Raw genomic sequence first — 16,961 nt, 5'->3', positions numbered from 1 at the left:
TTTTTTGTACAACATTAAGATGTTAAACACACACTTTACTGACTCAATTTTTTTGGCACATAATTGTTAAGACACCTGTCATTCACTTATATCATTGTCTTTGTTACATAAACAATTGCTTTTATTATAAATGTGTTTTTTCATAGATATGTTCATGAACATGTTTGTTTGATAGTTAAAAAAAATTCGTTAAATATGTTCGCGAACAAACTCGATAAGCACTAAACGAACGAACATGAACTGAACATGAACCGAACATGAACACTCATTAATTTAAACGAACCAAACATGAACACAAACAATAAAGCTCGAACAAACATGAACCAAACTTGAACAAGCTGACATTAAATGAACACAAACATGAACACTCACATACTCGACTCGGCTCGGTTCATTTGCGGCCCTACTAAAAATGTGTAGTTATTTAATAAAGCATTATCTATTATTAATTTATAGGATTAGAATCATAAAAAATGCATTGTATTCATATAGCCATTAGAAAAGGAAGAAGGCCAACATAAGAAAAATAGTGTTTCGGATGCTGAAGATCTCAAGTGAAATGAGATTTATCATAGTAGTTAAAATTAAGGCTAGAGAAATTTGACTTTATATGCCTTATATAAGTAATCCATAAAATTTATGTGATCACTAATTTTACTGTTTTGGTAGATAGTGGAACATATATGGACTCTATAAAAGAAGGCATAGTTCCTTCGTAATTCTTTGAAAAAATCATGTAAAAGCTAACTTCAGCTAATGGTAACAATATGGAGATAAAATACAAATTATCCAAGGTGGCAGTATGTCAACAAACGAACAATTATTAGGTCAGGTGACATGACGTAGCTCTACGTTCGGATACCAATAACATGTCGTCACGTGCTCTTACTCTTTATCGTGCGGCCCGACGACCCGACCTAGACCGGAACCCGGGATTGCTATGTTCGCGTATTGCTCGGTATTGCTTGGCAATAATGAGAAATACCGCTCTGTCAAGACCAATACCGTGCAATATCTAGCAAAACTCGGTATTGCTAGGTATTGGTCTTCACATAATGGTATTTCTCGTTATTGCCGAGTAAAATCGACCAATACCTAGCAATACCGAGCAATACGCGAACATAGCAATCCCGGGTCCGTTCCGGGTCTAGTTGACGGGCCGCGTGGTAAAGAATAAGAACACGTAGTACTATTTTACTACCGTCCGAATGTAGAGCTACGTCAGGTCACCTGACCAAATAAAAATTTGTCAACAAGCATACTACATAGATACACCTTTTCTACTAGTGAAAAATTTGTCCCAACATGTTATATTGGGCACTGCACTTTTATATAAAATTATGTAGATATCTTCTCATCATTCAGGGATGGTATCTTGTTATTTTGATCACCCGATCAAATTCGATTTCATCTCAAATTCAAAAGAGATAATTCTCAATGAGATGGATAAATTAAATAAAAAACAATGACATATCAATTTCCTTCACTAGGAAATTACTACTAAAGGAATTAAATTAAAAATTCAACTTCCAGAAACCCAAAAGAAGATTTCTGATTACTATCTCGAAATAAAAGCTCAAATTTGTGGAGACAATCCTATTAGTTTTTGGAACAAAAAAATTCATTGTGTCAAATTACCTTATATTGAGAGATTTGATGAAATGCAAATACCTACGAAGGCACGTAATTCTCAAATGAATAAAGATTTTATAAATCTTTGTCAAAAAGAAATGAATGATTTACTTCAAAAGAAGATCATTAGAAAATCTAGCTCGCCTTGGAGCAGTACAACATTCTATGTTATGAATGCTACAAAGCAAGCAAGAGAAAAATCATGATTAGTAATAAATTACGAATCCCTTAATAAAGGCCTTAAATGGATTCGTTATCCTATTCCCAATAAAAGGGATTTGCTTGATATACTAGCAAGTGCTAATTTATTTTCTAAATTTGATTTAAAATCAAGATACTAAAAGATCCAGATCGTCAAAGAATACCGTTATAAAACAGCTTTTACTATCTCATGTGGACAATACAAATGGAATGTTACGCCATTTGGCTTAAAGAACGCACATTATGAATTTTAGAATATAATGAATGAATTATTTAATACATATAATAAATATATCAATGCATGTATTGATGACGTTATTATATTTTCTAAAAATATAGAAGAACATTTCAAGCATTTAAAAACTTTTAAAGGGCTTGCATAGAAAAATGGTTTAGTCATATATGAACCTAAAATTAAATTATTTCAAACCGAAATAAGATTTCTAGGACACTCCTATTAATAGAAGGTAAGGAGGCAATACCACCTACTAGAGGACGAGGATGGCCTTGTGAAAAGCCACGAGCGCGCGCCATTCAAACAGACTAAAAAGGCTCAACATCAAGAATTTCCAAAGAAATTTTTTTAATGGTGGTAACATAAAGGTGCTACTATACCATTATAAATCCATTTTTATACTTATTCTATGCTCAAAAGAACCATTCCTGGATGTTTATTTTATTCTAAATCCATAAATAATAGAGAATCTAGTTCCTCATTGGTTTTATTAATGGTGGTAACATAAAGGTGCTACTACTATACCATTCTCCCACCAACAATTCAACAAATTTATACCCAATGGGTAGACACCTCGCCACATCTTCAAAAATTTGCGCCTGAAGATATTATAGGAATGAAATAATTTTATTTCTTCGCTCAAGGGCAAATTTCATGGATATGGACTTGGAATGTCGAAGTTAATCAAGACTCATTAAACTTAAAATGTTTAGTGAGAAATTTCTCTGTAAAATGGTGGTTAGATGTACTCATAGACGGCAAACTCAAGGGATGCCTTCTAAAGAAGAATACTCTCTCAAAAAGGTTCATAAATCTTACAACGAAACTATAATATAACTATACTAATACTAATACTAGACTATACAATACCACAACTATATTATAACAATACTATATAATACATATACTATACCATACTATACTATACTATACTATAATTATGCTAAACTATATTATACTATACTATATTTATATTATCTTACAACTATACTATACTAAAATTATACTATATTATATTATACTAAAACTATATACACTAAAACTATACTACATTTATATTACACTCCAGTACAAATATACAATAACTTTACTCTATTATACTACAACTACACTATACTATAACAATACAATAGAATACTATAATGTAAATGTATTATATCATATTACACTATACTATACTAAACTAAAGTATACTATAACCATATTATACAATTACTATACTTTTTTTTTTTTTTTTTTTACAATTACTATACTTAGTTATACTACAACTATACTATAACCATAATATACTATTACTATACTATATTATACAATACATATCGCATATGATAACATTAATGACAAAAAATAGAGCAATGGAGGAAAATGATACATTTACTGACATTTCCAAAGAGTTTTAAATTCATAATTACAGAGCACTTGGCACATTTTGTACAAACAGAGGATCACTTCTGAAGCTCCATAGTTTTAGCTAAACTGTCAATGTTTCCTAATCCTCAACTTCAGTGTTGAACACAAAACTTGGGAATGCTTTTGTCAAGTCCCTGGAAGTAATGAACAGATATTATCCTTTAGAGTATATTATTAACATTTTAATGCTTATTCAGTATTCTGAATGACAGAATTTCCACAATCAAATTACTTGTGGCCTATCTCATCCATTTTGTTGTTTCCTGAAACATCAGCTGGAAAATTTATCTTGGAATGAATCTTATAAAGGAAAATATAAGTAACAACAAAAATAAAAACAACAGGATTAGAAGAAATCAAAAATTACAGCGAGAAAGAACTGGATGTAGTCCTTAACTAGTTGCATGCAGATGAATAACAATATTAATGGGAACTTCATAAGGTGCAGTGCTGCGTTAAACATCCAAAATGTTGATGTAATATAAAATTTAAGGATAACAGGGCAAATAAAGGGAAAAAAAAAACTAATTTTATGAGTTAGTCTGGGTGCTGGTTGATTTCATGAAATATAGTAAAGAAACTGTCATTCAACTTGAGATTTGTTCTGCAATCAGATTAAAATTTCATGATAATAGAACCATGCAAATGATCTATAAACCTTGAATGACATTCTTATTTGAAGTCATTTTTATTTACGATTAATAGATTGGTAGTTTGGAAACTTGTCTTGGAATATTTAGCTAGTTATCAAGTCTCGTTTAGCAATGTTTTCTATTAATTCATGATGAGTTTTAAGATAGCAAAAGCAACTTTGTAAGGGTTCGGTAGAAATCACAACTTCTATGTGGAAAAATCCAACTGTACAAAGCTAAAAAATGGGGGTTTTGAAAAGCTATACAAGAACGCTTTCTAAAAAAATTAATTTTATTCAAAACAGTGTTAAATTTTCTTAAGACAAAAGTACCCCTTCTCTATTTTAATCATAGGAAAAAAACAACTATTCTACATTCTATTTTCAATTATCATGTTAGCTACTTCTGATGGACGTATGGAATAAAATTTCTTTCTTAATTTAAAAATTGCTAATTATTACGTATAAATTACTCTAATATTAATCAGTATTCAAGTTTTGATTGCTTTACAACAAATATAATTGATGTTATTTATTAATAATCAATCATATTCACTTGGTTATTAAATCAATTCATGGAATTTCAGTTCAAAAAGCAACCTTAACAGCAGTTTTCATCAATAATCATCCGCCTCATTTGACAAATACAGGTACAGCACAGCATTAAACAACACGGCCAAACGTGGCCTTAGACTTGATTTTCATATGCAAGAAGGATTACAAGCAAAAAGATTAAGCCTAGAAAGGACTTTGGACAAAAATAATTAGCGAGATTCAGCTTTCTATATCCTAAACAATCCCCACAGAAAGACAAAACCGGCTACCTAACTGTAAATGTGAATGGTACTGTCAATGTGACTGGTCATCAGGGTAAAATCCATCAACACCAAACCAGATGCGAGGAATTATCTTGATGGGAATTCTTCGCTGAAGGGGAAATTTTCACAATCAATGGACTTTTTTGTTGTAACATCTTAGTTCTCAATGAATATCATAAATAATTTCTCTTTTGAGCTTAACATGATGCAAAACCATAAATTATATCTATTATAGGTACAGTAACTCAAGATAACATATTTTCTATTTTGATGAGATGTGAGTGATTACTAGTCAGCCATTAACCCTAAACTAAGGATGAAAACCAGTGCATGTGATACAACCACCTAAGGGGGGTAAGAGCATATAAAGTAGAAAGCCAGAAAATCTAGAGCACACTTTAAAATAAAAGATAAGACTTGAAAAGCATACTTCAAATGGGGAAGAGTCATATTCTTCAAAAGTGAAGGGTGTCGACTAACAAAATCCTTCCACTCATCTCTGCTAATTTTGTCATCCCTATCAGCATCAGCATCTTCAAATGTCTGCACATAAACGTAGAGTCAACATTAGAAATTTCAGAATGTAAAGAGCGAGACATGAATTGTATATAATTGGAAGCAGGCCTTATCAATTATGGCTTCAAGAAGTTCATCTGGAAGCTTCAAGTCAGACTCTGTCAAGATAGCAACAACCATCTGTTTAACCTGCAAGAGGCAAAAAGGCGAGACATTGTAATTCTTTATATGCAGAAAGCAAAATCGTGCAATTGTTTGTGGCACGATAAAGGATTATAGAATAGAAGCGAAGAAGAACATCATAATGCAGCAGAGGCCATATCATTTTTAGTAACATGTACAGAATAATTTATCAGAAGTTAGACTATTTACTCAAGAGTCCCGATAACATACAAGGCCATGAGCGGAGGTTTGGGTTTCTTTGGTGGTCTGGTTTTGAGTTTTCATATTTTTCTCCTTCGTAGGGCCGATTATGGCTTGATTCCATTCTGATTGTACTTTTTATTCTAGGCTCATTAATCGAACTATGTATCTCCTGTAAAATAAGTACCCTTCCGCTTGATGGAATAAGAAAAAAAATAGCATTCTTCTCCTATGCTTTTTTCAATAATGATAATCACATGCATCTCCAGTGCTTGAAAAAGAAGCAATGTACTGAAGATAAAAGGCTACCATATATGAAGCATACTAACAGATAAATGCATTTAGATTTGAGATTTAGGTTGATTAACACAAAACTAAGAAACGTTCAATAGCTTTAGTAATTTCATTTTGGACAACTCAGGCTAAACAATGGGTAGGGATGAATCACCAAATATGTGAATAATCAAAAACACGTTTGAGAAACATACCTCTTCTCGCTCAATATAACCTGTTGATCTCAAGTCATATAATCTGAATGCAACTGCAAGAAAAAGAAAGATAATAACAGGCACACTTAAGACGGTCAGCTTGTCACATTGACAAGGAAAAAAAAGTTTTTCACCGCCAGTTCTTACAGTTCATTTTGTCCTCCAGAGGAGCATAAGGATGGAAGACGCTTAGTGCATGAATGAACTCTTCAAACTCAATAACACCATTTTTCTTCTCATCAAAAAGATCAAAAACCTACAGAAGATGAACAAAAAAATCATTGTAAGAGAATCTTACCCTTCCGGGTGATGCTGGCGTCTTTGTGTGCATGCAAAATGTAACTAGCGCTTGTGTTCCTTGTGGCTTCCTTCAAATGGAATTTTTTTTTTCAGTTGCGGCTTTTTCAGCAGGCCTGCAGCTATTTTAGTGTCTTCCTAAAATTCTTTATTGTTAAAGTCGGTTCCTTCTTTCAATGGTCCGCTTTTTGAGTTTTACTTCATAATTAAAAATAGGGATATAAGGCATGTAAGAAAATTATTCTGTTACGTATAAAATTTCGCTTGGGATGTGCAAATCCTTCTTTTGGGTTTCAACTCATCAATCAAGTGTGAGATTTGGAATTTGAGAGACTATCCCCTCATACAAGTATGGGCTTGCTTATCATTTTTTTTTCCTTCATTATTTCCTACATTTTTTACTATTGAAGGTGATAATTGTGTAAGTTAGATTTGCAATAATTTGAATTTCTTTTAGTTGCTTGAAATTTTGGTTGTGTGCCGACTCTTTTGAACTTTATTTTCTAGTCATTATTTCTAGTAGAATGCCATAGATCTTTCATCTGAATTGAACTATCATATTTTTAATTTCCAGCAAAAGTAATACATGGATGCACTAGATTAATGGCTGTCTTATAAATTACTGCATGTATTTGTTGCATTGATGTCTACATTACAGGTTAGATTTGCAATAAAAACTCTTAAATACCCTACATTGTTCTACATCATTCAAGACAATTTTGTGGGCTCTAAAAATTCATGCTCAACTCTTTTACGAGTAAAGATTTTAGAAAGTCAAATTATATATCAGATAAAATACCATACAGAGAGTTTACCTTTATTTTATGATAATTTTGTAAATAGGTTTGAGGATTCTTATCGGTGCAAGAATCAGTTAATTACCCCCTGATTTTGCGTGAAGTGCTTCTATTTCTCTAGCATTAAATCATTATTTTATGATAATTTTGTAAATAGGTTTGAGGATTCTTATCGGTGCTCTAAATCCCTTGCTTACAATAGTAATGATTTAATGCTACCATTAGTCTAGAGTTGATAGTTTTGATTTTTTTTTTTGGGTGGGTAGGTGGGAGGGGGGGTTACTATAACTTTTTTATATTTTAGAGAAGCAAATGAACTTGATTGTAGAAAACTGCTATGGGAAAGCAAGTTTTCTAAGGGCGACAGGGCGAAGACCTGTGTGGGCAAATTCTTTACACAAACTCATCAAGAATGAGTATATTTTTCATCATATCCAATAAAAAGAGATTGCCCCTAACCAGAGGCTTATTTGTAAGGCAAGATGTTAGGAAATAGATGCAAATTTGCTAGGAAATAGAAGCACATCACGCAAAATCAGCAGACGAAACACAAGAAATTGAGAAGAAGAATGCTCACAAATCATTTTTATTGAAAGAAGATGCAAAGAATAGCAAGAATACAATAGAACCCTCAATTAGAGAGGAGGATCCGGCTCTCCCAAATCTCTAGTCGTCTACTAGAGCCCAAACATCCTAAGAAAACTCAAATTTCAGTGAAACAAATGATCCCTAACCCTCAGAAATTTCCCCCTTAAAGCATACAATCCAAAAGGAAATCCCAAAACAGCCCCCCTCACCCCCCTCGAAATTTCCTTCCTAAATCGCATTAAAAACATCAATTCAAATGATTACAGAGGGGAGCAGCAGTCACGAGGGTGGAACTCCTGTTCCGCCTCCAATAGACTTGGGCAGGTCTCATATGGATCGGTTCAATAATGCGCCACCTCGGTTCAATAATGCGCCACCCCCCCCCCCCCCCCTGCCTCCTCTAAGACCCACCTTGTCCTCAAGGTGGAAAGATGAAAACTAATTCTTCACCCTCTCGTTTGACTCCCAAGTGGCATCACAGTCAGGTAGGTTCTTCCATTTGATCAGCACTTCCTTGATCCTTCCTTCGCCCCGGTCGAACTCCTTTCAACTCTAGTGGTTCTAACACCATCTCTAGATCCTTTGTCAGTGTTACTGATAACTCAGAAATAGCTGCATGATCCTCAATAGCTCTTCTCAACTAGGAGATGTGGAATATTGGGTGTATTGCAATGGTCGGGGTAACCTCAATCGATAAGCCACAACTTCAATCCTCTCCAATATCTCATACGGGACAAAGTACCTTGATGCCAGCTTTTCCTTTCTTCTGTTTGCTACTATCCCCTATCTCTATGGAAAAAACTTCAAATATACCCTCTCTCCAACCTCAAACCAGATGTCCTTCCTATGACTATTCTTCTGCTTCTTCATGATCTGTTGAGCCCTCAGTAGATACCTTTTTAATTCCTCCAACACCTTATCCTCACTCCTTCAAGTATTATTCCACAAAAAAACTAGTGTGCTACTTTGTCCATATTGCACTAGGTGAGGTGGATCCCTTCCATACAACACTTTAAAAAGAGCCATCTGGGACATCGAAAGATTCAAAGTGCTATACCAGTACTCTGCCCATGATAGCCACTTGGCCCAAAATTGAGGTGTCTCTGAAGCGAAACATCATAGGAGTCTCCAAGTTCCTATTAACCGCCTCCATTTACTCATCTGTCCAAGGGTGGTAAGTGGTGCTCCTCTTCAGTACTATCCCCTGCAACCTGAATAACTCACTCCAAAAGTAACTAAGGAATACATTATCACGGTTGGACACTATAGATTCTGGTATCTCATGTAGTTTAACCAGCTCCCTGATGAATGTCGCTGCCACTGTCACTATCATATAGGGATGTTGTAGGGGAATGAAGTGGCTATACTTGCTCAACCTGTCAATTACCACTAGAATCACTGTAAACCCTCAGATTAAGGAAATGCATTTATAAAGTCTAGGATGACCTCCTCCCACACCTTGTTTGGTAGAATAAGAGGTTGAAGTAATCCCTCTAGAGCCATGGCCATGTACTTGTTCCACTAGCATACCTCACATCTTGCCACTATCCCTTCCACATCTTTGTGCATCCCCTTCCAATACAACTCTGCCGCCAATCTCCTATATATCTTCTGCACACCAGAATAACCCCCCACAAAGCTCCCTTGAAACTCCTACAGTGGATGTGAATATGGACTGAAGTCAGAGGCAACACAAACCTCCCATGGTATAGTAGTCTCTCCCCCTCTAGGGAATAACCAAGTTGGCTATTCTCATCATTCAGTAGATTTGCTCTGATCCTCCTCAACTACATATCCTACACACTCTCCTCTTTAATAGCCCCCCAATCCAACATCAATGGTATATATATGGCTAACTCTATGAGCTCTCCCACACACCTGGATAAGGCATTCGCCACCTTGTTCTCTAACCCTGACCTATATTGGTTCTCAAAGTTGTAGCCCAACAACTTTGGAAGCTACCCTAATACACCTCGGTAACCATTTTGCTCTAACAGGTACTTCAAGCTTCTTTGGTACTGACGATGAAATGTCGACCAAATAAGTAAGGCCACCATTTATGAATAGCTAACACTATTGCCATCAACTCCTTATTGTAGACAGACTTCAGCTTGGTTTTAGTTATAAACATGAATCTGAAGTAAGCTATGAGCCTTTGATTTTGCATGAGCACTACCCCTAATCCATACCTTGACGCATCAGTACCACAAAAATCTGACTAAAATCTGGTAGGTCCCGGACTGGTACTGTGGTTATGGTCTTCTTTAATCTCTCAAAGGCCTAAGTAGACACCTCTCCCTATAAGAAACTATCCTTCTTCAGCTACTCTTTCAATGGCTAGGCTATGGTGTTGTATCCCATCATATATCTCCTGTAGTATTCAATGAATTCTAGGAAACCCCTCAGCTCCCTCAAATTCTTAGGTAGAGGCCATTTCAGCATTGCCTCAATCTTGGCTGTTGAATCTTGGCCTGTCAATAACCACCCCCTTTTGAGATATCATGTGCCCCAAGTACTCCTTGCTAGCCTGTGCAAAACAATATTTTTTCGGGTTGGCCCTAAGCTGGTGCTTCTGTAACACTTCTAAGACCACCCTCAAGTGCTCTAAATGGTCATCATCTGAACTGCAGTAAACCAAGATGCCATCAATGAAAACCAATACGAATCTACTTAAATATGGGTAGAACACCCTGTTTGTGAGGGACTAGAATGTAGCGGGCACATTGGTGAGGCTAAAATGCATCACCAGGAACTCATAGTGTCCCTCATGAGTCTTAAATGCATTCTTTGGAATATCCTTCTCTCTCATCCTAATCTAATGATAGCCAAACTTCAAGTATATCTTTATAAACACCACTGCTCTACACAGCTCATCCAGCAGCTCATTTATCATCAGAATGGGAAACTTGTATGGCACAATCTTCTAATTTAAGACCCGATAGTCAACAAATAATCTCCAGCTCCCATCCTTCTTGACCAGTAAGACTAGGATAAAAAAAGGGCTCACACTAGGCCTGATGATATCTACCTCCAATATCTCTTTGATCAGCTTCTTAATCTCATCCTTTTGACTTTGAGGATAACAGTATGGCCTGACACTAATTAGTGACACACTCTCCCTCAAAGTGATGGTGTGTTCTTGGTCTCTTGGTGGTGGCAATCCTTGAAGTGTCTGAAAGATCTCACTGAATTGTTGTATAAGTGATTGTACTGAAGGAGGTATGCCTCCCTCCTCCTATAATATGATCCCTTCTAAGTTCTACAACTCCACCAGAAATTCTCCTCCCACCTCCTGTATGGTCCTCACCATGATTTTAAGTGACATAATAGCTTTGGATAACCCTACATCACCTCTAATCATCACCTTTCTTTCCTCCACCAATAGTTTCATCATCAATGCTCCACAATTAACCTTGGTATCCCAAGGACTGTAGCCATTTCATCCCCAAGTTGGCATCAGTTATCCTCAATTCCAATGGAAGGAAGTCCTCTTCACTTGGACCGCCCGTATGGTCAGAAACACTCCCCTTCACACTCCTTTACTTGTCTTCACCTTTTTAGCGCCCATCATCACTCCATAACACCTTGTGTCCACTAATTTCACCCCCAATTAGTTTACGACCTAGTTGGATTTGAAATTGTTGTTTGTTCGGCTTTTTATTGTGTTGTTTTTGTGATAGTTTTTCGGATTTTCTGGATTTTTCTGTATGGATCAGTCAGACCCAGACATGACAGACGGATAGAGTTCCAGTCAGGCACCCCTCTCCAGGTTCTTATGGTTCTATAGTAACTGTGCAAGCTCCATAACCTCTCCCAAGTCACGAGGCCACATCACTTTAATTACCGTCCGGACTCTAGTTTGAGACCTTTCATGAAGTTTTCCTCTAGCACAGTCTCAGAAAGCCAGTTCAGTCGGCCAGCAAGGTACTCAAACCTCTTATGATACTCTACCACTTAGCTTTCCTACATTAGGGCGAAAAACTACTCATAGAAGTCCCCTCCCCTGCTAGTTCAGAAACATTCCAACAAGCCGTCCTTGAACTTTCTCCAACTCCGTATGGGCCGTCTCATGTCTCTCTATTGGTACTAAGCCAAGGCAAGGTCTTCCCTGCCAAACATAAGCCAGCTACCATCAGCCTCTCCTCCTCCGCCGGCCCATTGACGGCAAATACGTCTCCATCTTGTAAATTCATCTATGTGCATCCTCTCCCTCAAAGATAGGCACCATCAACTTTCTTACACTGGGATCTCCTCCTTTCCCTCTAAATCCTCTATAGCCACTCATTCCCCAGGGGTTTGGAACCCCCCCCCCCCCCCACAATTGGAACCCCCCCCCCCCCCAAATGTCCTGATCCTCCATTTTGCCCTCGTACCCAAACCCTTCTTCAAAATCCCTCCTTTTTTTTCAAACTCAGCACCTCGTTGCTCTTAATCGGCCCCTCTTCTTGCAAAATCAACCCCCCTCTGCTCATACTCCCCTCCCTAGAAATAGGATCTAGGAGAGGCATCCCATCCACTCCCTACAAATCCTCTGCCTATTGACTTTCCCCTCACCTTATCAGATTCGGATTTCCACCACTTCCTTGACCATCAGTGGCTCCCCTCGTCTCTGATGACGTCATCTTAGGTTGGGCCTCAAGCAACTCTTTCAACAATTATTCCACGATGGCGAACTTCCCATTCATCTTTTCATGGATAACTGAAAATTGATTTTCAAATTCAGAAATCTTCTCCACAAAATCTGACTTTAATTGACCAACATCTCTTTCCAATACTTCCATCTTCCTCCCAGCCATAGGTACCATGAATGGATGTGCTATGACACCAATTTGTTAGAAAACAGATGCACTTTACACAAAATCAGCAAACGAAACATAAAAAATTGGGAAGAAGAATGCTCACAAAGAATTTTTATTTAAAGATGATGCAAATAAAAGCAAGATACTATAGAATCCTTAATTGGAGAGTAGGATCCGGCTCTCCCAAATATTTAGTCGTCAACTAGAGACCAAACATCCTAAGAAAACTCAAATTTCAGTAAAACAAGTGATCCCTAACCCTCAAAAAATTTTCCCCTTAAAGCATACAATCCAAAAGGAGATCCCAAATAGCCTATGCTTTGGTTGGGCCGGCTTTGTATGGACTGGTTGGACCGGTCGACCATAAGAATGATTGATATATTTCCAACTTAAAAGGAAGAGAAAATTTCTAAACTCATTCAAGCTTATGGCCAACCCTCAACTAAATTATAAAATAATGTTGGGATCCTACATAATAGTTGATAGTTGTTTTGCAAATACTTGGAAGGAGTTATCACAGCTATACATTAGGAATCAATTTTGCAAGTTTATGAGGTAAACAACAAGCAAGGAGTTAAGGAAGCTACTAAAAATCAAAAAACAATTTCTAGAAGATTATAAGGAGGTAGAAAATGATCAAGGAGCAAGAGAGATGCTACAAATCAAGAATCAATTCTAGATGAGGACATAGCACAATTGGTCCCACCAGTAATGAGAATAAAGCAGTTGGTCCCAAATATAATTCCACGGACTCTGCGAGCTGTTGTCATCTAGTTAATTCAAGGAAAAATAAACACAAACTAAATCAAAGATCATGATTTCCTAGTTACTTATTTCCATTAAAAGGAGAATAATATTATGTTTATTTCCCCATGTTTGTGTTTACTATTTTCCCAATAATTCTCTTTATGGCATGCTACTCCGTTCCTACCTTGGTATACTAATTAGAGGAGTTTTGGAATGTCTAAGACTCATAGGATAACAAAGAGAAATGGGAAATGGTTTAGGCTACATTATTTTAGTTTTTTTTAATAGGATAGCATTTTAAACTTTTTTATTAGGGTCGTAGATCAATGATCAAACAACTAAAAAAAAGTTGAAGATTTAAAGTTTCAAAACCGATCAGTTGAACATCGCAAGTGATAAGCCACGCATGTGACTCATCACATGGACTAATAATGACATTTGTCTAAATATGACTAAGAATAGTTATATGTAAATTAATAATACATTTTATTTAAAATATATATTATCATTCCAATTTCGAACCTTATCAAGCAGATTCACATATGGCAAGAAATTGTATTGAAGAAAAGTATGATCCAAACATCTGGCTTATGGCTTGGCTCACTTGCTTTTTGCCAAGTTCGACTTGAGAAAAAATGATTCAATTTTGAGTGATATTCAATCTCCAAGCTAAACTAGCAGCCCAAGATACCACATGTTTATTGTGTCATAGGATGACATGCTTGTATATGATAATTCATGGATTAACTTGCAAGAGTATAATAGTGTTTCCCATATTTCAATGACAATTATCCAATACTCAATGTTTGAGCCAAAATATCCCAAGATGAAAGATTGATGTGAAATCCTTCACTACGAAAATTAATGTAGTGATCATCATCGAGGATGTAATAAGTTGGCTATTCTTCCTTCAATAACTTCCTTTAATGGCTCCTGAGATTGTGACAATCATAGCTTCCTTATGTTCTCTCCAAACTATAGCAATAAATGGCTTCCTTTTGTTCTCTTGAGATTTTAACAAAAAGATCTTATTTGTCCTTCCAAGATTGTAGCAATCAAAACACCTTTCACGGTGTGGCATCTTTTTCTTGGAATGTAGAATATGTGCGATCGCTTTCCATCAATGATCCTTCTTTGGTTTCTTCATCCCTTTAATGTAGGACAAATGATTTTTGCATGTTTTAAAAAATTGAGAGTTATTTTTGCTTGGGAAATTTTGAAAACTTGTAGATTTTGACTGTATCTGAATGTATTCTAGAAAAATTACTATATTTGATCTTAGGGGGTTATAAATAGGACCACTAATACATGCAATACTAATTTAGTAGTTCAATAAAACTTAAGATTTTCTCTCAACACATGCGAGCATTGTTGGAAACATTCTTTGAGTGCTACATAGTACAAATGATTTTTGCCTGTTCTAGAAAAATTTAGAGTTCTTTTTGCTTGGAATAGTTTGAAGACTTGTGGTTTTTGACAGTATCTTAATTTATTGTATTATAGAAAAATTACTATATTTAGATCTTTTCGGGTGATAAATATGATGAGGACATCGCTCAGAGATTCAGACACGTGTACCGGCGACGGAATCGTAGATCGACGGCTACGATTCTGCGTCTTTACTTTTGACGCTTTAAGTACCGACGACGGAATCGTAGACCCTTGGACCGCCGGCCCCATCCTCATTAGCCAAACCATTATGATGATTTCAATCATCATAATGAGTCCTTAATTTAGATCTAGAATTAAAGGAAGGAATTGGTAAATTTTGAAATTCATATTTTGAAATTCAAAAACTTTCCTTATTTGCGAAATATAAATAAGGAAAGTTTTCAAATTCGAAATCCAAACGAAATTTAATTTGAGGACTCATTATTTTCCCTCCTAATTGTCCAAGCTCATTTGGAAGCACTTAATTCCCCATAATCCCCTCCTCCCTCTCTCTCCATGTTGCCGGCCCCATCTATGGCTTCCCCCCATTAATCCTCAATCAATGCCTTAATTATAATTAATTTGAAATCCTTATTTCCCTCCAAATTTATTCAAAATCTGAGATTAATTTCAGATTTAGATTAAACCACACCTCCACCCTAACCTAATCTAAGCTCTTGCAAAACCTAGCCTCCTCCCCACCTCTCCAAGCCGTCCCCACCCCTCTCCCTCCTATTCAAGCCGCCGGCCTCCCTCTCCACCACCCTTTTCTCTCTTTTTGTCTTCCTCCTTGTGTTCTCTCCTCCTCATGCTTATGGTGCTTGGCCGATCCTAAGGTCGATCACGGTTTTGCTTACAACGACCGAGGGGAAATCGACTTCCTCCTCTCCCCCTTCTACGAGCCTGACTGGGAATACGACGAAACGGTGGAAAGATATGTCAAGCGCATCCTCTATTGCTTAGCAGAGACGATCGATATCCAAAAACCTAAGACGCCTTGGCTTCTTATTGGGAGATCTACCCCTTCTACGTTCGTGGCTACCTCTCCATCAATAAAGACCTTCGGTACCATCTTCCTAGTGGCAGTTTTTCTCATCGTATGCTTCTTCTTCATCCGCTAAAGCCTAAGAGTGATTGAGTGAGTATGAACTCTAAGTGACCATATCTTGATGTTACGCTGTGGATTCTTGATTACTTGCCATTAGTACTACTATTTAATTTTTGTTGTTATTGCAATTGTCTTGCTAACCTCTTGTAACGGCTTACCATTATCTAATCTTCCAACGAAAAGTTCTAAGAATTTAACTTGATTGAAACATGAGTTACTAATTAGCAATGCGCAAATTCAATCTTTATTGTTACAATCCCAAAGCAACTCTTCGCATGTTTGTCTTACATCAAAATATGACCCCTAATACATACAATTTTAATTCAATAATTTAATATAACTTTAGATTTCCTCTTAATACTTGCGAGCATTGTTGGAAACAGATTCTTCAAGTGCTTCATAGGTTTTGATGACTACTTATGAGAGTAGGTCTCCTTGTATCGATTGTGGACCTCCGAAAGAGCACCGCTCGTGGGGTACGAACGCAGAGGGTACGGCCGCACTATCCCGTAGGACAAAACGATCGTAGGCCTCTACGCTCGACACGAATGGGTCGATGGAAGGACAGATTGGATTGTGCATATGACTAACCATTGGGGATAGAGGCTTTCACCAACACATCCCCGATGGGTAGCAATATACACGACCTAGTCACGGGTTTCCCCCACTCGATACGAGAGATCGAGTGGGGTAAAGTAGATTGCGGGGCCAAGTTTCCCACGGGCACAAGCCCCCGTGGTTAATTACATCCCGGGCCGGAGCCCGAGAAAACTCTCGATTAAGGATCATACATTATCTTTTCCAAATTGGGATTAGCATAATGGTATAGACTAGGAAATCCTATCCAAAAGGAAGAAAGGTCCGAAGGGCTGAATCAACATGCGTGGCTCATACCAGCAT

General features: G+C 36.7%; 1 protein-coding gene across 2 annotated transcripts in view; it reads right to left on the bottom strand.

Annotated features, from left to right (window-relative positions):
- Nucleotides 1-3,416: 3,416 nt before the first annotated feature.
- LOC110110261 (calcineurin B-like protein 9) overlaps nucleotides 3,417-16,961 on the bottom strand; it is a 23,123-nt gene continuing 9,578 nt past the window's right edge. For both annotated transcript variants that reach the window (XM_020841649.2, XM_020841650.2), the window contains 5 exons: nucleotides 6,442-6,550; nucleotides 6,295-6,347; nucleotides 5,552-5,632; nucleotides 5,358-5,470; nucleotides 3,417-3,612 (listed from right to left, as the gene is read on the bottom strand). In XM_020841649.2, coding sequence (XP_020697308.1) covers nucleotides 3,558-3,612; nucleotides 5,358-5,470; nucleotides 5,552-5,632; nucleotides 6,295-6,347; nucleotides 6,442-6,550 — 411 coding nt within the window. In that variant the 3' untranslated portion in view covers nucleotides 3,417-3,557. The remainder of the gene's footprint in view (nucleotides 3,613-5,357; nucleotides 5,471-5,551; nucleotides 5,633-6,294; nucleotides 6,348-6,441; nucleotides 6,551-16,961) is intronic.

Source organism: Dendrobium catenatum, unplaced genomic scaffold, assembly GCF_001605985.2.
Source record: "Dendrobium catenatum unplaced genomic scaffold, ASM160598v2 fragScaff_scaffold_9, whole genome shotgun sequence".
Classification (NCBI taxonomy): domain Eukaryota; kingdom Viridiplantae; phylum Streptophyta; class Magnoliopsida; order Asparagales; family Orchidaceae; genus Dendrobium; species Dendrobium catenatum.
Note: the sequence above shows the minus strand (reverse complement) of the source record. Positions and strands in the feature narration are given on the sequence as shown.